This window comes from Pseudophryne corroboree, chromosome 9 (genome assembly GCF_028390025.1).
Source record: "Pseudophryne corroboree isolate aPseCor3 chromosome 9, aPseCor3.hap2, whole genome shotgun sequence".
Classification (NCBI taxonomy): Eukaryota; Metazoa; Chordata; class Amphibia; order Anura; family Myobatrachidae; genus Pseudophryne; species Pseudophryne corroboree.
In genome coordinates this window covers 315,629,636-315,655,977 of record NC_086452.1, presented here as the reverse complement: position 1 = coordinate 315,655,977, position 26,342 = coordinate 315,629,636, and the positions used below count along the sequence as shown (strand labels likewise).

Here is a 26,342-nt window from a genome sequence, read left to right as displayed (position 1 = left end):
GGGTTACGGTCCGGAGGAGAGATCCTGGGTTTTCTCTGAAGATGTTCATGCTCCAAGATTGGTTCAGAAATACTTCTCCAAAAATCCTGACAAGGTTCAAAGGTGTTCGGAGACCACCCGTAGAAGAGGGGGTACTGTCACGAACCGGTCTCTCACCTTTGCGGGTTCTGGGGTTCATCCGTTGCCAGTGCGGTTGCTCGCGGTGCTGTGCGCCCGTGTGGGGACACGGCGTGATCAATGGCACAGGTAATGCAGAGTCTGGGAACTGTGAGTGCGGGGACCAAATGGCCTAAGGCACTGCGGTGTGTCTGCTGTATAGGAGGTGGCCATGTTGGAGACCAAATAGCTAATACAGAGCACTTGTGAAAACACCTGTGGGCAGGTGTAAGCCAATCCCGTGCTTGTGCTGCCTTTAAGTAGGCTGGGATTATGTTACTCTGGGCCAGTGCTTTGTTGTATCAACGCTGTGCTCTAGCTCTGAGCTCTCTCCGTGCATTCCTGTGTGATTCCCGTGGTCCAGATATCGCCTCCGTTCCCAGAGGTCCGTCTGCAGCCTTCACTGCTGAAAGATCCACCGGCTCTCCGCTGTGCTGTCAGTTAATTGCACTCCTATTGGAAATAGTTGGATTCCCAGTGTCCTGCATGAGGTTACCTTGTCAGTCTGCCTATCCTACAAAGTCTGGAGGATCTCATTTCTCTCAGCTGTTCGTTTGTTCAACTCTGCATTTAACCCATTCATCACCTTGTCTTCTACTACAGTTTCACAGTGATCTCCGGAACCCGCAAGTAACCCAATTCAGTACTTTTTATTTGCTATGTTGTCATTACAAGGATAATTCATCACAGTCTCTCAGTTAACCCTTAAAACTCCATTGCAAATTCTTACAGTTAATTCACCATGTCTGCATTAACCAGTTAAACACAATCTGCAGTTCAGCATCAAAGCTTGTTTATATTTGGACAATTCAACATTTATTCTTCAGCTTGTTTTTGCATATGTTTCCATGAACATTTCTTTTATTATTTTTGAGTTTTCTCTTGCATATTATTTCCGCCATTCTTGCAATACTTCAGTATAATGATGATTAACAACTAGTCATTTAACTCCTTACTGAATTGTTATTTAATAAATATATGAAGCGGAACTTTCTTCGTCCTCCCTGCTTTCTTCATACCCCAGCACCTACACCTGTGGTTGGTTCCGGGTTAACGGATTCACAAAAACACCCGGGCCTGACACGGTAAATCTATTTCTCGTAGTCCGTAGTGGATGCTGGGCGCCCATCCCAAGTGCGGATTGTCTGCAATACCTATACATAGTTATTGTTACAAAAATCGGGTTTTGTTGTGAGCCATCTCTTCAGAGGCTCCATTTGTTATCATACTGTTAACCGGGGTTCCTATCACGTGTTATATGGTGTGATTGGTGTGGCTGGTATGAGTCTTATCCGGGATTCAAAATCCTTCCTTATTGTGTCAGCTCTTCCGGGCACAGTATCCTAACTGAGGTCTGGAGGAGGGTCATAGTGGGAGGAGCCAGTGCACACCAGATAGTACCTAATCTTTCTTTTAGAGTGCCCAGTCTCCTGCGGAGCCCGTCTATTCCCCATGGTCCTTACGGAGTTCCCAGCATCCACTACGGACTACGAGAAATAGATTTACCGGTGAGTAAAATCTTATTATTTAAAAATAAGTTGTACAGGTTGAGTCTCCCTTATCCAAAATGCTTGGGACCAGAGGTATTTTGGATATCGGATTTCTCCGTATTTTGGAATAATTGCATACCATAATGAGATATCATGGTGATGGGACCCAAGTCTAAGCACAGAATGCATTTATGTTTCATATACACCTTATACACACAGCCTGCAGGTAATTTTAGCCAAGATTTTTAATAACTTTGTGCATTAAACAAAGTGTGTGTACATTCACACAATTCATTTATGTTTCATGTACACCTTATACACACAGCCTAAAGGTCATTTAATACAATATTTTTAATAACTTTGTGTATTAAACAAACTTTGTGTACATTGAGCCATCAAAAAACAAAGGTTTCACTATCTCTTTTCTACTCCAAACATTCCGTATTTCGGAATATTTGGATATGGGATACTCAACCTGTATTGACAAAAAGAAAAGAATAACTTTGTATCATCAGCCCCCCTGCAGCAAGTGCCAGCCCTAGGCACATGCCTCACATGCCTAGTGGGGAAAGCACCACTGCATTTGAGGCTTTGTTACAAATGCAGTTCCCTTAGACCTTCATTGCTGTGACACTAAGCTATCTATTCTTCAATAATAAGAAACAATAGCCCCATGTAATATCGATTTTGTTGTACTTAATCCATCAAGTTAAATGTGTTAAAATCTCTCTGTTAATATTTGTTTTTCTCTTATGTCCTAGAGGATGCTGGGGTCCAATTTAGTACCATAGGTTATAGACGGGTCCACTAGGAACCACTGGCACTTTAAGAGTTTAATAGTTTGGGCTGGCCCCTCCCTCTATGCCCCTCCTAGCAGACACAGTTTAGAAAATGTGCCTGGAGGAGCCGATCAGAGCTAGGGGAGCTCCTAGGAGTTTTCTTAGTTTTATTTTTTCTTAAGTTTAGAGTTTGTTATTTTACAGGGAGGCTGCTGGCAACAGCCTCCCTGCTTCGTGGGACTTGGGGGGGAGGAGGAACCAACTTAATAGAGAGTTAATGGTTCTCTATCACCGCTGACAGGACACTGAGCTTCTGAGGGTGATGATCGCAAGCCCACGAGGCGACCGCACACTCCCGCAGCATGGCCGCCACCCCCTAACAGAGCCAGAAGATAGAGGAGTGGTGAGTAAGGCGCCGGCGTCTCGCTTAGCGGGTTGCCGGCAGGTATGGCGGCACAAGGGATGGAGCGCAGCTCTGAGGGGCTGCGCTCCGATATGGCTCACCAACATCTCTGCATGTAGACGCTGGAGGGGCGTCCTGAGTCGGCAGGTTAACCCTACACTGGTCATGGCGTTAACAGGGGCTAATCCCACTGTTAACATATAAAATCCTCAGGCCAGTTTAAATAATAAGTACGGGAAGCCGTGCGACAGGTCAGGGGGCGGGGATTTCTGTAAGCGGATCCAGCATTCACTAGCACCATTTTCTCTCTGCAGATTACACAGAATGCAGACAGGGAGCGCTGCCCTCCACATAACTTCAATGCCTCACGGTACCAGGGTTATAGACATGGGGGGGAGTGTGATAACAGTACTAGTTGCTCTATTAAGGGTAGTTAGTTCGCGCCGGGCTTTTATCATAATAACTGCCTACAGGGGCGCGGTGTGGCTTGCTCCTTATACTCTGTGTCTCTGAAGGTGCTCTGGGGGAAACTGTATCTGACATTTTTCGTGTGTGTGTGTGTGTGTGTGTGTGTGTGTGTGTGTGTGTGTGTGTGTGTGTGTGTGTAAGTGTGTATATCTCAGGTTACCATGTCTAAGTACTCTGTGTCCTGCGCTGCAGAGTGTTTATCTTCACCAGAGGAGTCTATTCCATGTACTCAGGACTGCAATATGCTTTCTCAGCCTTCTGAATCCGAACCCGCATGGGTGGATTCTTTAAGGGGAATGATATCCCTGATTTCAACGAGGATGTCACATACTGAGAAAGAGACTCAGTTTTTGAGGAAGACTGTGGAGGGGTTGCAATATCCGGCCCCCACTACTTCGTCTAAAACCCCGCCTACATACCCGCAAAATCATCCACTTGCCCATATAATGCAAGCTGACACGGATACCGACTCTGATACAGGAGACAGAGTGTGGGGATATGCAGAGGGGGGGTCCATCCCTTGCTAAAGGGGTGCAACTAATGATTGAAGCCATTAGGGATGTGTTACACATTACTGAGAAGGTACCTGAACAGGAAGAAGAGACTTATTTTACTGTAAATAAGGCATCCTCGCTTACCTTCCCTGCTTCTAAGGAGTTAAACTCCTTGTTTGAAAAATCCTGGGAAAACCCAGAGAAAAAATTAAAAATTCCTAAAAGATTTCTCATTGCCTTTCCTTTTCCTGAAGAGGACAGGAAGAAGTGGGAAAACCTACCTATAGTTGACGCTTCTGTATGTAGATTGTCTAAAAAGGTGGTTTTACCTGTCCCCGGTTCAACCGCCTTAAAGGAGCCGGCTCACCGTAAGATGGAGACTATGCTAAAATCACTATACACTGCTATAGGCGTGGCTTTAAGGCCCACTATTGCTTGTTCGCGGATTTCTAAAACTATAGTAAAGTGGTCAGGCACATTACTAGAGGAATTAGATTCTATGGATAGGAGTGACATTGACTTGTTTTTACGTCGCATACAGGATTCGGCAGGTTTCATGGTCTAAGCCATGAAGGACATTGGCCTGCTTAATGCAAGGGCTACTTCCATGGCGGTCTCGGCACGCAGAGGACTCTGGCTACGCCAATGGACTGCGGATGCAGAATCCAAGAAGAGCGTGGAGAATCTACCCTTCACAGGTCAGGCCCTGTTTGGGGAAGCACTGGATGCGTGGATATCCACGGCAACTGCTGGTAAGTCAACCTTTCTTCCCTCTGCAGCTACACCGGCTCGGAAAACCCTTCCTATGCCTGCACTGCATTCCTTTTGGACCTCAAAATAAAAAAAATCCATGGGTCCCCCCACCTTCTTTAGAGGAGGTCGGGTAAAATCCAGAAAACCTGCACCAGCAGGTTCCCAGGAACAGAAACCAGGTTCTGCTTCCTCTAAGTCTTCGGCATGGTGGTGGACCTCACAGCCTGGGGATCGGTCAGGTGGGAGCGAGACTAAAAGATTTCAGTCACTTCTGGGCGGCGGCGTACCTAGACCCCTGGGTAAAAGATATTGTTACCCAGGGGTACAGACTGGAATTTCAGGTACTCCCACCTCACAGATTCTTCAAATCAGGCTTACCAGCTTTGATGACAGAAAGTACAATTCTGCAGGAAGCCATTAAAAAATTGGTACACACAAATGTAATTGTTCCAGTTCCACCTCACCTAAGAAACAGGGGTTATTACTCAAACCTGTTTGTGGTACCGAAGCCGGACGGTTCGGTAAGGCGAATATTGAACCTAAAGTCCCTGAACCCATACTTACAAGTGTTCAAGTTCATATGGAGTCTCTGAGAGCGATGGTCTCAAGTCTGGAGGAGAGGGAATTTCTGGTATCCCAGGATATCAAGGATGTGTACCTTCACATTCCGATCTGGACGGCTTACCAGGACTATCTAAGGTTTGCGATACAGGATTGTCACTACCAGTTCCAAGCCCTGCCATTTGGCCTCTCCACACCCCCGAGGGTGTTCACCAAGGTCATGGCAGAGATAATGCTCCTCCGCAAGCAGGGAGTGAACATTATTCCATACCTGGTTGATCTACTGATAAAGGCATCTTCCAGGGAAAGGCTGTTGCAGAGTATTGCTCTCTCAATTCAACTACTCAAGGATCATGGGTGGATCCTGAATCTTCCAAAGTCACATTTGGAACCTACAAGGAGACTACCTTTTCTGGGCATGATACTTGACACGGAGGTGCAGAAGGTGTTTCTACCAGTGGAGAAAGCGTTGGTGATCCAATCAATGGTCCGGGATGTCTTGAAGCCAGCCCGGGTATCGGTTCATCAGTGCATTCGTCGTCTGGGAAATATGGTACCCTCCTACAAGGCTCTACAGTATGGAAGATTCCATTCCCGGTCCTTCCAGCTGGATCTCCTGGACAAGTGGTCGGGATCGCATCTTCACATGCACCAGCAGATACTCCTGTCGCTAAAAGCCGGAATTTCACTCCTCTGGTGGCTCCAAGCTTCTCACATGCTCGAGGGCCGCAGGTTTGGGATTCAGAACTGGATCCTTCTAACCACGGATGCACGTCTCAGAGGTTGGGGAGCAGTCACTCAGGGAAAAACTTCCAAGGAAGGTGGTCCAGTCAGGAATCTCTCCTTCCAATAAATGTTCTGGAATTGAGGGCTATTTACAATGGCCTTCTACAAGCGGCACATCTTCTGCAAGATCATGCCATTCAGGTTCAGTCGGACAACGTCACAGTGGTGTCCTACATAAACAGGCAAGGTGGAACGAAGAGCAGAGCTGCAATGTTAGAGGTAACAAAAGTCCTCATCTGTCGGCGATCTTCATTCCGGATGTGTACAACTGGGAGGCAGACTTCTTCAGCAGACATGATCTCCATCCAAGAGAATGGGGCCTCCACCCGGAGGATGTAAAGTTTCTTACTTGGAAGGTGGTCATACTGTTGGCATTGGCATCTGCAAGACGAGTGTCTGAATTGGGTGCATTGTCACACAAGAGCCCCTACTTGATTTTCCATTAGGATAGGGCTGAGCTCAGAACGTGTCAGCAATTTCTTCCAAAGGTTGTTTCAGCTTTTCATATCAACCAACCTATTGTGGTGCCAGTGGCTACTGACACCTCGATTACCTCAACATCCTTGGATGTTGTGCGGGCTTTTAAAATATATGTGAAGTGAACTGCTCGTCACTGAAAGTCAGACGCATTATTTGTCCTTTATTATCCAAACAAGATTGGGTGTCCTGCTTCTAAGCAGACGATTTCTCGCTGGATCAGGCTTACTATACACCATGCTTATTCTACGGCAGGATTGCCGCTTCCAAAATTGGTTCAGGCCCACTCTACCCGTAAAGTGGGTTCTTCCTGGGCGGCTGCCCGGGGTGTCTCGGCTCTTCAGCTTTGCCGAGCAGCTACTTTGTCGGGGTCGAACACGTTTGCTAAGTTCTACAAGTTCGATACTTTGGCCTCTGAGGACCTAAAGTTTGGTCAATCTGTTCTGCTGGAACCTCAGCACTCTAACTCCCATACTGGGAGCTTTGGTACATCCCCATGGTACTAAATTGGACCCCAGCATCCTCTAGGGCATAAGAGAAAATAGGATTTTATATACCTACCGGTAAATCCTTTTCTCGTAGTCCATAGAGGATACTGAACGCCCGCCCAGTGCTTCGATTTCCTGCATTGTTACTAGTGATGTGCACCGGACATTTTTCAAGTTTTGTGTTTTGGTTTTGGGTTCGGTTCCACGGCCGTGTTTTGGATTCGGACGCGTTTTGGCAAAACCTCACCGAAATTTTTTTGTCGGTTTCGGGTGTGTTTTGGATTCGAGTGTTTTTTTCAAAAAACCCTAAAAAACAGCTTAAATCATAGAATTTGGGGATCATTTTGATCCCAAAGTATTATTAACCTCAATAACCATAATTTCCACTCATTTTCAGTCTATTCTGAACACCTCACACCTCACAATATTATTTTTAGTCCTAAAATTTGCACAGAGGTAGCTGTGTGACTAAGCTAAGCGACCCAAGTGGCCGACACAAACACCTGGCCCATCTAGGAGTGGCACTGCAGTGTCAGACAGGATGGCACTTGAAAAAAATACTCCCCAAACAGCACATGACGCAAAGAAAAAAATAGGCGCAATGAGGTAGCTGTGTGACTAAGCTAAGCGACCCAAGTGGCCGACACAAACACCTGGCCCATCTAGGAGTGGCACTGCAGTGTCAGACAGGATGGCACTTGAAAAAAATACTCCCCAAACAGCACATGATGCAAAGAAAAAAAGAGGCGCAATGAGGTAGCTGTGTGACTAAGATAAGCGACCCAAGTGACCGACACAAACACCTGGCCCATCTAGGAGTGGCACTGCAGTGTCACGCAGGATCGCCCTTCAAAAAAATACTCCCCAAACAGCACATGATGCAAAGAAAAAAAGAGGCGCAATGAGGTAGCTGTGTGACTAAGCTAAGCGACCCAAGTGGCCGACACAAACACCTGGCCCATCTAGGAGTGGCACTGCAGTGTCAGACAGGATGGCCCTTCAAAAAAATACTCCCCAAACAGCACATGATGCAAAGAAAAAAAGAGGCGCAATGAGGTAGCTGTGTGACTAAGATAAGCGACCCAAGTGGCCGACACAAACACCTGGCCCATCTAGGCGTGGCACTGCAGCGTCACGCAGGATGGCCCTTCAAAAAAATACTCCCCAAACAGCACATGACGCAAAGAAAAAAAGAGGCGCAATGAGGTAGCTGTGTGACTAAGATAAGCGACCCAAGTGGCCGACACAAACACCTGGCCCATCTAGGAGTGGCACTGCAGTGTCACGCAGGATGGCCCTTCAAAAAAATACTCCCCAAACAGCACATGACGCAAAGAAAAAAAGAGGCGCAATGAGGTAGCTGTGTGACTAAGATAAGCGACCCAAGTGGCCGACACAAACACCTGGCCCATCTAGGAGTGGCACTGCAGTATCACGCAGGATGGCCCTTCAAAAAAATACTCCCCAAACAGCACATGACGCAAAGAAAAATGAAAGAAAAAAGAGGTGCAAGATGGAATTGTCCTTGGGCCCTCCCACCCACCCTTATGTTGTATAAACAGGACATGCACACTTTAACGAACCCATCATTTCAGCGACAGGGTCTGCCACACGACTGTGACTGAAATGACTGGTTGGTTTGGGCCCCCGCCAAAAAAGAAGCAATCAATCTCTCCTTGCACAAACTGGCTCTACAGAGGCAAGATGTCCACCTCATCATCATCGTCCGATTCATCACCCCTTTCACTGTGTACATCTCCCTCCTCACAGATTATTAATTCGTCCCCACTGGAATCCACCATCTCAGGTCCCCGTGTACTTTCTGGAGGCAATTGCTGCTGGTGAATTTCTCCACGGAGGAATTGATTATAATTCATTTTAATGAACATCATCTTCTCCACATTTTCTGGAAGTAACCTCGTACGCCGATTGCTGACAAGGTGAGCGGCGGCACTAAACACTTTCGGAGTACACACTGGAGGGAGGGCAACTTAGGTAGAATAAAGCCAGTTTCTGCAAGGGCCTCCAAATTGCCTCTTTTTCCTGCCAGTATACGTACGGACTGTCTGACGTGCCTACTTGGATGCGGTCACTCATATAATCCTCCACCATTCTTTCAATGGTGAGAGAATCATATGCAGTGACAGTAGACGACATGTCAGTAATCGTTGGCAGGTCCTTCAGTCCGGACCAGATGTCAGCACTCGCTCCAGACTGCCCTGCATCACCGCCAGCGGGTGGGCTCGGAATTCGTAGCCTTTTCCTCGCACCCCCAGTTGCGGGAGAATGTGAAGGAGGAGATGTTGACGGGTCACGTTCCGCTTGACTTGACAATTTTCTCACCAGCAGGTCTTTGAACCTCTGCAGACTTGTATCTGCCGGAAAGAGAGATACAACGTAGGTTTTAAATCTAGGATCGAGCACGGTGGCCAAAATGTAGTGCTCTGATTTCAACAGATTGACCACCCGTGAATCCTGGTTAAGCAAATGAAGGGCTCCATCCACAAGTTCCACATGCCTAGCGGAATCGCTCTGTTTTAGCTCCTCCTTCAATGTCTCCAGCTTCTTCTGCAAAAGCCTGATGAGGGGAATGACCTGACTCAGGCTGGCAGTGCCTGAACTGACTTCACGTGTGGCAAGTTCAAAAGGTTGCGGAACCTTGCACAACGTTGAAATCATTCTCCACTGCGCTTGAGTCAGGCGCATTCCACCTCCTTTGCCTATATCATGGCCAGATGTATAGGCTTGAATGGCCTTTTGCTGCTCCTCCATCCTCTGAAGCATATATAGGGTTGAATTCCACCTCGTTACCACCTCTTGCTTCAGATGATGGCAGGGCAGGTTCAGGTGTTTTTGGTGGTGCTCCAGTCTTCTGTACGCGGTGCCTGTACGCCGAAAGTGGCCCGCAATTCTTCTGGCTACCGACAGCATCTCTTGCACGCCCCTGTCGTTTTTTAAATAATTCTGCACCACCAAATTCAAGGTATGTGCAAAACATGGGACGTGCTGGAATTTGCCCAGATGTAATGCACGCACAATATTGCTGGCGTTGTCCGATGCCACAAATCCCCAGGAGAGTCCAATTGGGGTAAGCCATTCTGCGATGATCTTCCTCAGTTGCCGTAAGAGGTTTTCAGCTGTGTGCGTATTCTGGAAAGCGGTGATACAAAGCGTAGCCTGCCTTGGAACGAGTTGGCTTTTGCGAGATGCTGCTACTGGTGCCGCCGCTGCTGTTCTTGCAGCGGGAGGCAATACATCTACCCAGTGGGCTGTCACAGTCATGTATTCCTGAGTCTGCCCTGCTCCACTTGTCCACATGTCCGTGGTTAAGTGGACATTGGGTACAACTGCATTTTTTAGGACACTGGTGAGTCTTTTTCTGAAGTCTGTGTACATTTTCGGCATCGCCTGCCTAGAGAAATGGAACCTAGATGGTATTTGGTACCGGGGACACAGTACCTCAATCAAGTCTCTAGTTGGCTCTGAAGTAACGATGGATACCGGAACCACGTTTCTCACCGCCCAGGCTGCCAAGGCCTCAGTTATCCGCTTTGCAGCAGGATGACTGCTGTGATATTTCATCTTCCTCGCAAAGGACTGTTGGACAGTCAATTGCTTACTGGAAGTAGTACAAGTGGTCTTCCGACTTCCCCTCTGGGATGACGATCGACTCCCAGCAGCAACAACAACAGCGCCAGCAGCAGTAGGCGTTACACTCAAGGATGCATCGGAGGAATCCCAGGCAGGAGAGGACTCGTCAGACTTGCCAGTGACATGGCCTGCAGGACTATTGGCATTCCTGGGTAAGGAGGAAATTGACACTGAGGGAGTTGGTGGTGTGGTTTGCGGGAGCTTGGTTACAAGAGGAAGGGATTTACTGGTCAGTGGACTGCTTCCGCTGTCGCCCAAAGTTTTTGAACTTGTCACTGACTTATGATGAATGCGCTGCAGGTGACGTATAAGGGAGGATGTTCCGAGGTGGTTAACGTCCTTACCCCTACTTATTACAGCTTAACAAAGGCAATACACGGCTTGACACCTGTTGTCCGCATTTGTGTTGAAATAATTCCACACCGAAGAGCTGATTTTTTTTGTATTTTGACCAGGCATGTCAATGGCCATATTCCTCCCACGGACAACAGGTGTCTCCCCGTGTGCCTGATTTAAACAAACCACCTCACCATCATAATCCTCCTTGTCAATTTCCTCCCCAGTGCCAGCAACACCCATATCCTCATCCTGGTGTACTTCAACACTGACATCTTCAATTTGACTATCAGGAACTGGACTGCGGGTGCTCCTTCCAGCACTTGCAGGGGGCGTGCAAATGGTGGAAGGCGCAAGCTCTTCCCGTCCAGTGTTGGGAAGGTCAGGCATCGCAACCGACACAATTGGACTCTCCTTGGGGATTTGTGATTTCGAAGAACGCACAGTTCTTTGCTGTGCTTTTGCCAGCTTAAGTCTTTTCTTTTTTCTAGCGAGAGGATGAGTGCTTCCATCCTCATGTGAAGCTGAACCACTAGCCATGAACATAGGCCAGGGCCTCAGCCGTTCCTTGCCACTCCGTGTCGTAAATGGCATATTGGCAAGTTTACGCTTCTCCTCAGACGCTTTTAATTTTGATCTTTGGGTCATTTTACTGATCTTTTGTGTTTTGGATTTTACATGCTCTGTACTATGACATTGGGCATCGGCCTTGGCAGACGACGTTGATGGCATTTCATCGTCTCGGCCATGACTAGTGGCAGCAGCTTCAGCACGAGGTGGAAGTGGATCTTGATCTTTCCCTATTTTTTTAACCTCCACATTTTTGTTCTCCATATTTTAATGCGCACAACTAAAAGGCACCACAGGTATACAATGTAGATGGATGGATACTATAGTATACTTATGGACGACGAGTGACGACACAGAGGTAGGTACAGCAGTGGCCTACCGTACTGCTATATACAGTATAATGGACCTGGTGGACACTGTCAGCAGACTGCGTTTATAGTATAAAAAAAAAGACACCACAGGTATACAATGTAGATGGATGGATACTATAGTATACTTATGGACGACGAGTGACGACACAGAGGTAAGTACAGCTGTGGCCTACCGTACTGCTATATACAGTATAATGGACCTGGTGGACACTGTCAGCAGACTGCGTTTATAGTATAAAAAAAAGACACCACAGGTATACAATGTAGATGGATGGATACTATAGTATACTTATGGACGACGAGTGACGACACAGAGGTAGGTACAGCAGTGGCCTACCGTACTGCTATATACAGTATAATGGACCTGGTGGACACTGTCAGCAGACTGCGTTTATAGTATAAAAAAAAGACACCACAGGTATACAATGTAGATGGATGGATACTATAGTATACTTATTTACGACGAGTGACGACACAGAGGTAGGTACAGCAGTGGCCTACCGTACTGCTATATACAGTATAATGGACCTGGTGGACACTGTCAGCAGACTGCGTTTATAGTATAAAAAAAAAGACACCACAGGTATACAATGTAGATGGATGGATACTATAGTATATGGACGACGAGTGACGACACAGAGGTAGGTACAGCAGTGGCCTACCGTACTGCTATATACAGTATAATGGACCTGGTGGACACTGTCAGCAGACTGCGTTTATAGTATAAAAAAAAAAGACACCACAGGTATACAATGTAGATGGATGGATACTATAGTATACTTATGGACGACGAGTGACGACACAGAGGTAGGTACAGCAGTGGCCTACCGTACTGCTATATACAGTATAATGGGCCTGGTGGATACTGTCAGCAGACTGCGTTTATAGTATTAAAAAAAAGACACCACAGGTATACAATGTAGATGGATGGATACTATAGTATACTTATGGACGACGAGTGACGACACAGAGGTAGGTACAGCAGTGGCCTACCGTACTGCTATATACAGTATAATGGACCTGGTGGACACTGTCAGCAGACTGCGTTTATAGTATAAAAAAAAAGACACCACAGGTATACAATGTAGATGGATGGATACTATAGTATACTTATGGACGACGAGTGACGACACAGAGGTAGGTACAGCAGTGGCCTACCGTACTGCTATATACAGTACAATGGACCTGGTGGACACTGTCAGCAGACTGCGTTTATAGTATAAAAAAAAAAAGACACCACAGGTATACAATGTAGATGGATGGATACAAATAGTATACTTATGGACGACGAGTGACGACACAGAGGTAGGTACCGCAGTGGCCTACCGTACTGCTATATACAGTATAATGGACCTGGTGGACACTGTCAGCAGACTGCATTTATAGTATAAAAAAAAGACACCACAGGTATACAATGTAGATGGATGGATACTATAGTATACTTATGGACGACGAGTGACGACACAGAGGTAAGTACAGCTGTGGCCTACCGTACTGCTATATACAGTATAATGGACCTGGTGGACACTGTCAGCAGACTGCGTTTATAGTATAAAAAAAAAGACACCACAGGTATACAATGTAGATGGATGGATACTATAGTATACTTATGGACGACGAGTGACGACACAGAGGTAGGTACAGCAGTGGCCTACCGTACTGCTATATACAGTATAATGGACCTGGTGGACACTGTCAGCAGACTGCGTTTATAGTTTAAAAAAAAGACACCACAGGTATACAATGTAGATGGATGGATACTATAGTATACTTATGGACGACGAGTGACGACACAGAGGTAGGTACAGCAGTGGCCTACCGTACTGCTATATACAGTATAATGGACCTGGTGTACACTGTCAGCAGACTGCGTTTATAGTATAAAAAAAAAGACACCACAGGTATACAATGTAGATGGATGGATACTATAGTATACTTATGGACGACGAGTGACGACACAGAGGTAGGTACAGCAGTGGCCTACCGTACTGCTATATACAGTATAATGGACCTGGTGGACACTCAGCAGACTGCGTTTATAGTATAAAAAAAAAGACACCACAGGTATACAATGTAGATGGATGGATACTATAGTATACTTATGGACGACGAGTGACGACACAGAGGTAGGTACAGCAGTGGCCTACCGTACTGCTATATACAGTATAATGGACCTGGTGGACACTGTCAGCAGACTGCGTTTATAGTATAAAAAAAAAGACACCACAGGTATACAATGTAGATGGATGGATACTATAGTATACTTATGAACGACGAGTGACGACACAGGTAGGTACAGCAGTGGCCTACCGTACTGCTATATACAGTATAATGGACCTGGTGGACACTGTCAGCAGACTGCGTTTATAGTATAAAAAAAAGACACCACAGGTATACAATGTAGATGGATGGATACTATAGTATACTTATGGACGACGAGTGACGACACAGAGGTAGGTACAGCAGTGGCCTACCGTACTGCTATATACAGTATAATGGACCTGGTGGACACTGTCAGCAGACTGCGTTTATAGTATAAAAAAAAAGACACCACAGGTATACAATGTAGATGGATGGATACTATAGTATACTTATGGACGACGAGTGACGACACAGAGGTAGGTACAGCAGTGGCCTACCGTACTGCTATATACAGTATAATGGACCTGGTGGACACTCTCAGCAGACTGCGTTTATAGTATAAAAAAAAAATACACCACAGGTATACAATGTAGATGGATGGATACTATAGTATACTTACGGATGACGAGTGACGACACAGAGGTAGGTACAGCAGTGGCCTACCGTACTGCTATATACAGTATAATGGACCTGGTGGACACTGTCAGCAGACTGCCTTTATAGTATAAAAAAAAGACACCACAGGTATACAGTGTAGATGGATGGATACTATAGTATACTTATGGACGACGAGTGACGACACAGAGGTAGGTACAGCAGTGGCCTACCGTACTGCTATATACAGTATAATGGACCTGGTGGACACTGTCAGCAGACTGCGTTTATAGTATAAAAAAAAGACACCACAGGTATACAATGTAGATGGATGGATACTATAGTATACTTATGGACGACGAGTGACGACACAGAGGTAGGTACAGCAGTGGCCTACCGTACTGCTATATACAGTATAATGGACCTGGTGGACACTCAGCAGACTGCGTTTATAGTATAAAAAAAAAGACACCACAGGTATACAATGTAGATGGATGGATACTATAGTATACTTATGGACGACGAGTGACGACACAGAGGTAGGTACAGCAGTGGCCTACCGTACTGCTATATACAGTATAATGGACCTGGTGGACACTGTCAGCAGACTGCGTTTATAGTATAAAAAAAGACACCACAGGTATACAATGTAGATGGATGGATACTATAGTATACTTATGAACGACGAGTGACGACACAGGTAGGTACAGCAGTGGCCTACCGTACTGCTATATACAGTATAATGGACCTGGTGGACACTGTCAGCAGACTGCGTTTATAGTATAAAAAAAAAGACACCACAGGTATACAATGTAGATGGATGGATACTATAGTATACTTATGGACGACGAGTGACGACACAGAGGTAGGTACAGCAGTGGCCTACCGTACTGCTATATACAGTATAATGGACCTGGTGGACACTGTCAGCAGACTGCGTTTATAGTATAAAAAAAAAGACACCACAGGTATACAATGTAGATGGATGGATACTATAGTATACTTATGGACGACGAGTGACGACACAGAGGTAGGTACAGCAGTGGCCTACCGTACTGCTATATACAGTATAATGGACCTGGTGGACACTGTCAGCAGACTGCGTTTATAGTATAAAAAAAAAGACACCACAGGTATACAATGTAGATGGATGGATACTATAGTATACTTATGGACGACGAGTGACGACCCAGAGGTAGGTACAGCAGTGGCCTACCGTACTGCTATATACAGTATAATGGACCTGGTGGACACTGTCAGCAGACTGCCTTTATAGTATAAAAAAAAGACACCACAGGTATACAATGTAGATGGATGGATACTATAGTATACTTATGGACGACGAGTGATGACACAGAGGTAGGTACAGCAGTGGCCTACCGTACTGCTATATACAGTATAATGGACCTGGTGGACACTGTCAGCAGACTGCGTTTATAGTATAAAAAAAAAGACACCACAGGTATACAATGTAGATGGATGGATACTATAGTATACTTATGGACGACGAGTGACGACACAGAGGTAGGTGCAGCAGTGGCCTACTGTACTGCTATATACAGTATAATGGACCTGGTGGACACTGTCAGCAGACTGCGTTTATAGTATAAAAAAAAGACACCACAGGTATACAGTGTAGATGGATGGATACTATAGTATACTTATGGACGACGAGTGACGACACAGAGGTAGGTACAGCAGTGGCCTACCGTACTGCTATATACAGTATAATGGACCTGGTGGACACTGTCAGCAAACTGCGTTTATAGTATAAAAAAAAGACACAACAGGTATACAATGTAGATGGATGGATACTATAGTATACTTATGGACGACGAGTGACGACACAGAGGTAGGTACAGCAGTGGCATACCGTACTGCTATATACAGTATAATGGACCTGGTGGACACTGTCAGCAGACTGCGTTTATAGTATAAAAAAAAAGACCACAGGTATACAATGTAGATGGATGGATACTATAGTATACTTATGGACGACGAGTGACGACCCAGAGGTAGGTACAGCAGTGGCCTACCGTACTGCTATATACAGTATAATGGACCTGGTGGACACTGTCAGCAGACTGCGTTTATAGTATTAAAAAAAAAGACACCACAGGTATACAATGTAGATGGATGGATACTATAGTATACTTATGGACGACAAATGACGACACAGAGGTAGGTACAGCAGTGGCCTACCGTACTGCTATATACAGTATAATGGACCTGGTGGACACTGTCAGCAGACTGCGTTTATAGTATAAAAAAAAAAGACACCACAGGTATACAATGTAGATGGATGGATACTATAGTATACTTATGGACGACGAGTGACGACACAGAGGTAGGTACAGCAGTGGCCTACCGTACTGCTATATACAGTATAATGGACCTGGTGGACACTGTCAGCAGACTGCTTAACTAGTATAAAAAAAAGCCACCACAGGAGTGTTTTTCAGGCAGACAAACGTATACTAGTGGTCACTGTCAGCAAAACTATGCACTGTACTCCTGCTATAACTGCTCCCCAGTCCCCACAATTAGGCAGTGTGAGCACTCAGCACAGATATATATCATGCAGCACACTGAGCACAGATATGGTATGGAGCGTTTTTTTCAGGCAGAGAACGGATAAAAAACTAGCAAAACTCTGCACTGTACTCCTCCTAACAGCTGCTCCCCAGTCCCCAATCCTCCCCACAATAAGCTAAGCAATCAGATCAACTGTGTAGTATACTATTAATAATTAACTATATAAACGGAGAGGACGCCAGCCACGTCCTCTCCCTATCAATCTCAATGCACGTGTGAAAATGGCGGCGACGCGCGGCTGCTTATATAGAATCCGAATCTCGCGAGAATCCGACAGCGGGATGATGACGTTCGGGTGCGCTCGGGTTAGCCGAGCAAGGCGGGAGGATCCGAGTCTGCTCGGACCCGTGTAAAAAAATGTAAAGCTCGGGTGGGTTCGGTTTCTCGGAAACCGAACCCGCTCATCACTAATTGTTACTTGGTTAAGTATTGTTGGTACAGCCATTGCTGAATCGTTTCACGTTGGTTAGCTTGGCTTTCCTTTTGTTATGTGTGAGCTGGTGTGAATCTCACCACTATCTGTGTATTTTCTTCTCTCGAAGTATGTCCGTCTCCTCTGGCCCATTTTCTATACTGAGTCTGGTAGGAGGGGCATAGAGGGAGGGGCCAGCCCACACTATTAAACTCTTAAAGTGCCAGTGGCTCCTAGTGTATACCCCATGGTACTAAATTGGATCCTAGCATCCTCTACGGACTACAAGAAAAGGATTTATCTGTAGGTATATAAAATCCAATTTTCTCTTCCATGTCCTGAAGACTACTTACTTTTGCATGTAGAGATTTTTAAGAAGTCAATAGTTTACCATTATTTTGTGATTTTATAGGCAACCAATTGAAATCAAGCTGTTTACTAACCCTGGCATTTTCAAAGCTGCTGTAGATGTACTGAAGGAGGCTGTGAACAGTCCTGTTCTGGAAGTCGCAACTGAAGCCTCTAGAGCAATTTCTGCATTTCTAAGGTTTGTTAAGGGAGGTGTCTATCTTTAGGAAACATTTTCAGAAAATCGTTTTATCTAAAAAGTAAGATTATTATCTTCAAACATCCATCTCCCTCTGATTTCTAGTTTGCAGTTACTACTTCATATTTGACAACAAAAGAAGAAAACCAGGAGCAATAATATTAAAATTACCTTAGATTGAATGAATAAACAGCAGCTACACTTGCTATATACTGGGTTCATCCAATAAAAATAAAAAATAGGACAAAGAGGAATGAGAAAACTCACTACTAGCAGCACATGTTATATTATATATATATATATATATATATATATATATATATATGGAAGTGGTATAGACCTAATTATGCGCTAAGTGAAAGCTCCAAACCTTATGACGTACTCTCCGTTAGGTAGAGTACAGACAAAAGAATACAAAAATACAGAATGTCAAAGGGAGCTGTATGTGTTGATTATATGAAATACTTTTCCAGATTATGACCACAAAGTGATAAAAACAGTAGATTTATTCACATATTATCTATGCGCATTATACTTTTAGTGAACATAGATTATCACATAAAAATCCAATGGTGAATATATTTAAAATACAGATTACAATTTTGTTGAAGACATGATATAATCAGTATATTCCATCCAATAGTGTTTTATACAGGATATCTGATGTTCTCACAGAAAAACCATACCCGACGCGTTTCGTCCCCAAGGACTTCATCAGGGGTTCATGTCAATCAATATTGGAAGAGTAATGGGGGCAAGAAAACGATTTAGCGGTAATGCTATTCCCACAAGCAATTTCAAGGGATTAAAATCAAAACAATCACGCTGAGTGCATCAGTATTCACCATAGGTCCAGCCCTCATATAAGTGCAAACTGAGAGGTTGTGCTGTTGTATTCCCTATCAGTTACAACCACATTTATAATGTTCCAGCTTTGAATGATGACAGGCTCTCCTGAACAGCTGTTCGAAGGGGAATTGGTCCCCGAAACGTTGATGTCACTTTTTGTGAATACACTTTGAATATCCAGTCTCCGAGTGCCGCCTCTTTTTTCTTTGTATATATATAGAAACATAGAAACATAGAATTTGACGGCAGATAAGAACCGTTTGGCCCATCTATATACTGTATATATAGTACAGAGTATCTAACTTGGTGGGAAAGATAGCACTCTCCAGACTTTTTAAACTATACAAAAACTGGATATTTTGTTTTTTTTAAAAAGCAGTTTTTCCACATGCCAGTTCAACAATGTACCGCCAACATTTCGGTCCCCATCCGGGACCTTTATCAAGGTGAAAACCAGGATCAATTTGGCAACAGGGAAAAAAAGTCAGAGCAAGAAAACAAAGAGTGGAAACAAGGATTACAGAGCCCTGGCTCCCAGAACCCTGTTTTATACATGTCAGAATGAAGGAAAAAGGCACAAACACAGCCCCTCGTGGTCATACATTCCAAACCGCTGGAACACATGACGTTACTTCCGGTTAAAACCGGAAGTAGGTCACGTACGGCCAAGTGGGAGACAATGCTGATGAGGCTTAAAGCAGCATTGTGGAGCAGTGCGTGTCGTCCGTTCCGTCCCCCCGTGCTGTGAACTATGCAGCTGGAGCCTAAGGTACTGCCAAAAGGGCCCTGGCAGTAGGGGATTAGCGCCAAGACACAGGCACAGGATGGCAAACCATTGCACTACAATCCACCAGGCCGCTGAGAGCAGAACAGCTGAGCAACCAGTACCCCCACACTTCTTGGAACAACGTCATTAAGTGTTTAACCTGTGGTGCAACCCGTGGTGGTGACCGAGCACTATTGTTAAAAAAGGAGAGCTACTGGATACATCGATTGGACACCATTGCGCCACAGGGAATGAGTAAGAACAATCCATTGTCCATATATATTATTCTTATATACTGTAAGTCTTTCACTGTTTTAATACACTATGCGCTTCTAGTAGTGAGTGTTCTCACTCCTCTTTGTCCCATACTTCATAGTTGTAATGGCTGTCTGGCTTAACTTCTGGTTATATGAACATAAACTGCGAATGTGGAACAAAGAGCCTGTGGTTTCGTTTAAAAAAAAAGTTTGTTTTATTTAAAAGCTATACTTGTCAGACCAACATAAAACAAATAAAATGAAAACTTACAATAGAAAAATGAATCTGTTACAATTGCATACATACACAGAATTCAGTAGGTGGCTGGTAGAATTTAATTTCTTTCTTTACAAGGAACTATGCTGCAAAGTCAGTCTCAGGGGGACATTTACTAAGCAGTGATAAGAACGGAGAAGTGAGCCAATGGAGAAATTGCTGCATCAACCAATTAGCAGCTCTGTATCATTTTATAGTACGCAAAAATAGGATTTTGATAACCTACCAGTAAATCCTTTTCTCCTAGTCCGTAGAGGATGCTGGGGACGACATCAAGACCATGGGGTATAGACAGGATCCGCAGTAGACATGGGCACTCCAAAGACTTTTCATTGGGTGTGAACTGGCTCCTTCCTCTATGCCCCTCCTCCAGACCTCAGTTGTAGGAACTGTGCCCAGGGAGACACATTTCGAGGAAAGAAATTACTTAACTAGTGGTGAGATATCTGCCAACTCACACCCTCAACCATGCCGCACACATGGCATTCAACATAACACACGCCAACAGGCATGAACTAATTGCAGAAACCAAGATAACACAACTTGTGTAACTGTAATAACTAAACTGCAGGTAAAGTACACACTGGGACGGGCACTCAGCATCCTCTACGGACTAGGAGAAAAGGATTTACCGGTAGGTTATCAAAATCCTATTTTCTCATACGTCCTAGAGGATGCTGGGGACGACATCAAGACCATAGGGTCTATACCAAAGCTCCAGTACGGGCGGGAGAGTGCGGATGACCCTGCAGCACCGATTGACCAAACTTTAGGTCCTCGTCGGCCAAGGTGTCAAACTTTTAGAACTTAGCAAATGTGTTTGACCCTGACCAAGTAGCTGCTCGGCAAAGTTGTAATGCCGAGACCCCCCCGGGCTGCCACCCAGGATGAGCCCACCTTCCTAGTGGAGTAGGCCTTTACCGACGTCGGTAACGGCAATCCAGCAGTAGTATGAGCTTGCTGAATCGTATTTCTAATCCAACGTGCAATAGTCTGCCTGGAAGCAGGACAGCCAATCTTGTTGTGATCATACAGGACAAACAGAGCCTCTGTTTTCTGTATACAAGCTGTTCTAGCAACATAGATTTTCAAAGCTCTAACCACATCTAGAGACTTTGAATCAGTGAATGTGTCAGTAACTACTGGCACCACAATAGGTTGGTTTATGTGAAAAACAGAAACCACCTTTGGAAGAAAATGTTGGCGAGTTCGCAACTCTGCCCTATCTTCATGGAAAATCAGGTAAGGGCTCTTGTGAGACAAGGCCCCCAATTCCGACACCCGTCTTGCGGATGCCAATGCCAAAAGCATCACCACTTTCCAAGTGAGAAACTTCAACTCTATCTTTTGTAGAGGCTCAAACCAATCCAATTGAAGGAACTGCAATACCACGTTAAGGTCCCATGGTGCCACTGGAGGCACGAATGGAGGCTGGATGTGCAGAAGCTCAGAACCTCTGGAAGAAAGGCCAATTGTTTTTGGAAGAGCACTGACAAGGCCGAAATCTGGATCTTGATTGATCCCAATCATAGGCCCGTCTCCACACCATCCTGCAAACAATGGAGAAAACGTCCTAAGTGAAACTCTTCCATAGGAGCTTTCTTGGATTCACACCAAGACACATATTTTCTCCAAATACGGTGGTAATGTTTTGACGTTACTCCGTTTCTGGCCTGAATAAGGGTGGGGATGACCTCCTTAGGAATACCCTTCCTGGCTAGGATACGGTGCTCAACAGCCATGCCGTCAAACTTAGCCGCGGTAAGTCTTGGTACACACACGGCCCCTGCTGCAGCAGGTCCTCCCGTGGAGGAAGAGGCCGAGGATCTCCTATGAGTAACTCCTGAAGATCTGGGTACTAAGCCCTTCTTGGCCAGTCTGGGGCAATGAAGATTGCTCGAACCCTTGTCTTTCTTATGATCCTGAGTTCTTTTGGGATCAGCGGAAGTGGAGGGAAAACATACACTGACGAAAACACCCACTGGGTCACCAGTGCATCCACTGCTACTGCTTGAGGGTCTCTCGACTTGGAACAGTATCTCTGAAGCTTCTTGTTGAGATGAGACGCCATCATGTCTATTTGAGGAACTCCCCAAAGACTTGTCACCTCTGCGAAGACTTCTTGGTGGAGGCCCCACTCTCCTGGATGGAGATCGTGTCTGCTGAGGAAGTCTGCTTCCCAGTTGTCTACTCCCAGAATGAACATTGCCGACAGAGCTTGTAGATGTTTTTCTGCCCAGCGGAGGATTTTTGTTGCCTCTGCCATTGCCGCTCTGCTTTTCGTTCCGCCCTGCCTGTTTATGCATGCGACTGCTGTTACATTGTCCGCCTGGATCTGCACGGGACGGTCTTGAAGAAGATGTACCGCTTGTTGAAGGCCGTTGTAAATGGCTCTTAGCTCCAGAACGTTTATGTGAAGGCAGGCTTCCTGTTGTGACCAACGTCCCTGGAAGTTTTCTCCCCCTTAGAGACTGCTCCCCAGCCTCGGAGACTTGCATCCGTGGTTACTAGGACCCAGTCCTGAATACCGAACCTGCATCCATCTAGCAGGTGAGAGCTGTGCAACCACCACAGGAGCGAAATCCTGGTTTTTGATGACAGGATTATCTTTCTGTGCATGTGTAGGTGAGACCCCGACCACTTGTCCAACAGGTCCCACTGGAATATTCTGGCATGGAACCTGCCAAACTGTATGGCTTCGTAGGCCACCATCTTCCCCAACAACCGAATGCACTGATGGATCGACACATTTGATGGTTTCAATATCTGTTTTACTATTTTCTGGATTTCCAGAGCCTTTTCCAGCGGAAGAAATACTCTCTGAACTTCTGTGTTCAGAATCATCCCGAGGAAAGACAACCTTATTGTCGGTTCCAACTGTGACTTTGGGTAATTTATGATCCACCCGTGTTGTTGGAGTATTGACAGGGAGAGGGATATATTTTGTAATAACTGCTCCCTGGATCTCGCCTATATCAGGAGGTCGTCCAGATAAGGGATTATATTGACTCCTTTCTGACGAAGGAGGACCATCATCTCCGCCATCACCTTGGTGAATACCCTCGGCGCTGTGGAGAGACCGAAAGGTAACGTCTGGAATTGGTAATGGCAATCCTGAATCGCAAATCTCAGATAAGCCTGGTGAGGAGGATAAATGGGAACATGCAGGTAAGCATCCTTTATGTCCACCGACACTAAGTAGTCCCCCTCTTCCAGACTGGCAATCACCACCCGAAGTGATTCCATCTTGAACTTGAACCTTTTCAGGAAGAAATTCAGATCTTTTAGATTTAGGATCGGTCTGACCGAGCCGTCCGGCTTTGGAACAACAAAGAGGCTTGAATAAAAACCCCGCCCTTGTTGTGACAACGGTACCAGGACTATAACTTGGTCTTGACATTATTTTTGGATTGCCGCTGGTACTGCTTCTCTCTCTGGCGGAGAAGCTGGCAAGGTCGATTTGAAAAATCGGCATGGGGGAACGTCTTGAAACTCTAGTTTGTATCCCTGGGATACTATTTGCAACACCCAGGGATCCAGACCAGACAGAATCCAATCCTGGCTGAAGAGTTTGAGACGTGCCCCTACCCGAGCGGCCTCCCGCAAGGGAGTTCCAGCGTCATGCTGGGGATTTGGCAGAATTAGGGGTAGACTTCTGCTCTTGGGAACCTGGAGCCGGTGTGGGCTTCTTTCTCCTTCACCTTCCTGCAAAGAAGGGGGAACCTTTCGCCTTTTTGTATTTATTGGGCCGAAAGGACTGCATTTGCGGGTGATAGGTCTTTTTTGCCGGTGCAGGCGCAGTGGGCAAAAATGTTGACTTACCTGCGGTAGCCGCCGAGACTAACGCATTCAGGCCATCGCCAAATAAGGCCTAACCTTTATATGGGAGAGCCTCCATGTTTCTTTTGGAATCTGCATCCGTGTTCCACTGGCGAATCCATAACGCCCGCCTGACCGATACTGCCATGGTAGCGGCTTGTGAACTCAAGAGTCCAATATCCTTCATTGCTTCCAGCATGTAGGCGGCAGCATCCTTGATATTCCCTAACTTAAGGAGTATCTCATCTTTATCAATCGTGTCAATTTCTGATGACACGCTTTCTGACCATTTTTCAATAGCGCGACTCACCCATACGCAGGCAATAGTGGGCCTGAGCAGTGTACCATTGGTAACATAAATGGATTTCAATGTCGTTTCCACTTTGAGGGCCGGCTCTTTAAGAGAAGCCATGCCAGGAGCAGGGAAAATTACCTTCTTTGTCAACCTGGAAAGTGCACTGTCTAACACAGGGGGTGACTCCCATTTTTTCCTGTCTTCAACCGGGAAAGGATAAGCTATGTGAATCCTTTTGGGAATACGACATTTTTTATCAGGATTCACCCACATCCCTTCAAACAGAGCATTTAGTTCGTGTGAAGGAAGTAATGTGACTTTGGATTTTTTTTCCTTACATAAATAAGCTTTCTCCTGAGGTACAGGAGTGCTTTCTGTAACCTCCAACACGTCCTTTATAGCCACAATCATATATTGTATACTTTTTGCCAATTTATGATCTATCTCTCTGGATTCACTATTGTCGACACAAGAATCAGAATCCGTGTCGGTATCAGTGTTTACAACATTTGCAAATGGTCTCTTATGTGACCCAGAGGGGCCGCCCGCATTAGGAATAACAGCATCCTGAAAAATCACATCTTCCACAGATTTTCTCCAGCATGCAGCCTTAGATTCAGACTTATCTAATCTACGGTTAATCAGATGCATACTGTCACGTAGCTCTTTCACCCATGCAGGCTCTTGGTGTGCCGGTAGCGCCACCATATTACAACTCTGTGTCCCTAAAATGGCTTCCTCCGGGGAGGAACTCCCTGCCTCAGACATGCCTCACACGTGTACACCACACTCACAGACACACTGGGACTTATTTTGGGGACAGACCCACAGTAAAATCTGTCAGAAGGACACAGGATAGGAGCAGCCAGTTCACAAACCCAGCGCCAGTATTGCCTGTGAACACAGTATGTCCACAGCCCAAAAGCGCTTTGTAAATAGTAATATACACTATCAAATGCACCACAATCGCTTAGTGCCCCCCCCCCTTTATAGCACCCTGTACTTGTCAGAAGTGGAGGAGAGGACCAGCGTGTTCTCTGCATCCTGAGGAGAGAGAGAAAATGGTGCTGAGTAGTGTGCTGGCTGCCTGAGGAAGAAGCTCCGCCCCTCAGTATCCATGACAGTATTTATACTGGCGGGGGTAGGGCTGTGCCAGCGGCATCTTCAGCCCTCTTTTAGCCAGTTTGAGGTATTTTTCTTGCTGCCCAGGGCGCCCCCCCGCGCCCTGCACCCTGCAGTGCCTGTGTGTGTGGGCAGCAATGGCGCGCTGCGCTCCCGCCAGCCGCGCCGCACCGCACCTCAGCCGTCACTTACTTGATTGAAGATCATTCTTCTCATACTCACCTGTCTTCTGACTTCTGGCACTGTGAGGGGGGTGACGGCGTGCTGTGGGAGTGAACATCTAGACACGGCTAGCGTTCAGTTCCCTTCAGGAGCTAATGGTGTCCTGTCAGCCAGAAACAGAGCCATGAAACTCTGAGGAAGTTGGTTCTGCTTCTGCCCCCTCAGTCCCATGAAGCAGTGAGTCTGATGCCAGCAGATCTCCCTGAAAATAAAAAACCTAACATAAGTCTTTTCAGAGAAACTCAGTAGAGCTCCTCAGAGTGCATCCAGTCGACCGTGGCACATTTCTAAAACTGAGGTTTGGAGGAGGGGCATAGAGGGAGGAGCCAGTTCACACCCAATGAAAAGTCTTTGGAGTGCCCATGTTTCCTGCGGATCCCGTCTATACCCCATGGTCTTGATGTCGTCCCCAGCATCCTCTAGGACGTATGAGAATTATAGATGTTACTTCAGTGGTGATTGGTTGCCATGGGCAACTTCTCCACTGGCTCACTTCTCCGCACTTATCACTGCTTAGTAAATGTCCCCCTTAATTAGAAAGATCAGGGCATAGAATTGCAAGTATTAGGTGATAGCAAGCAAATCAATTCATCCGAAGACACTTTGCTGTTAGTATGCTAGCAGTAGATTGGAAGCTGTTAATGCAAACAAATGAAATAGTC

At 45.8% G+C, this 26,342-nt stretch overlaps 1 protein-coding gene across 2 annotated transcripts in view; it reads left to right on the top strand.

The window, feature by feature from the left end:
* The window catches only part of MEI1 (meiotic double-stranded break formation protein 1), a 1,382,157-nt gene that overhangs the window by 603,948 nt on the left and 751,867 nt on the right, over positions 1 to 26,342 (top strand). For both annotated transcript variants that reach the window (XM_063940445.1, XM_063940446.1), the window contains exon 11: positions 17,939 to 18,073. In XM_063940445.1, the coding sequence (XP_063796515.1) occupies positions 17,939 to 18,073 (135 nt within the window). The remainder of the gene's footprint in view (positions 1 to 17,938; positions 18,074 to 26,342) is intronic.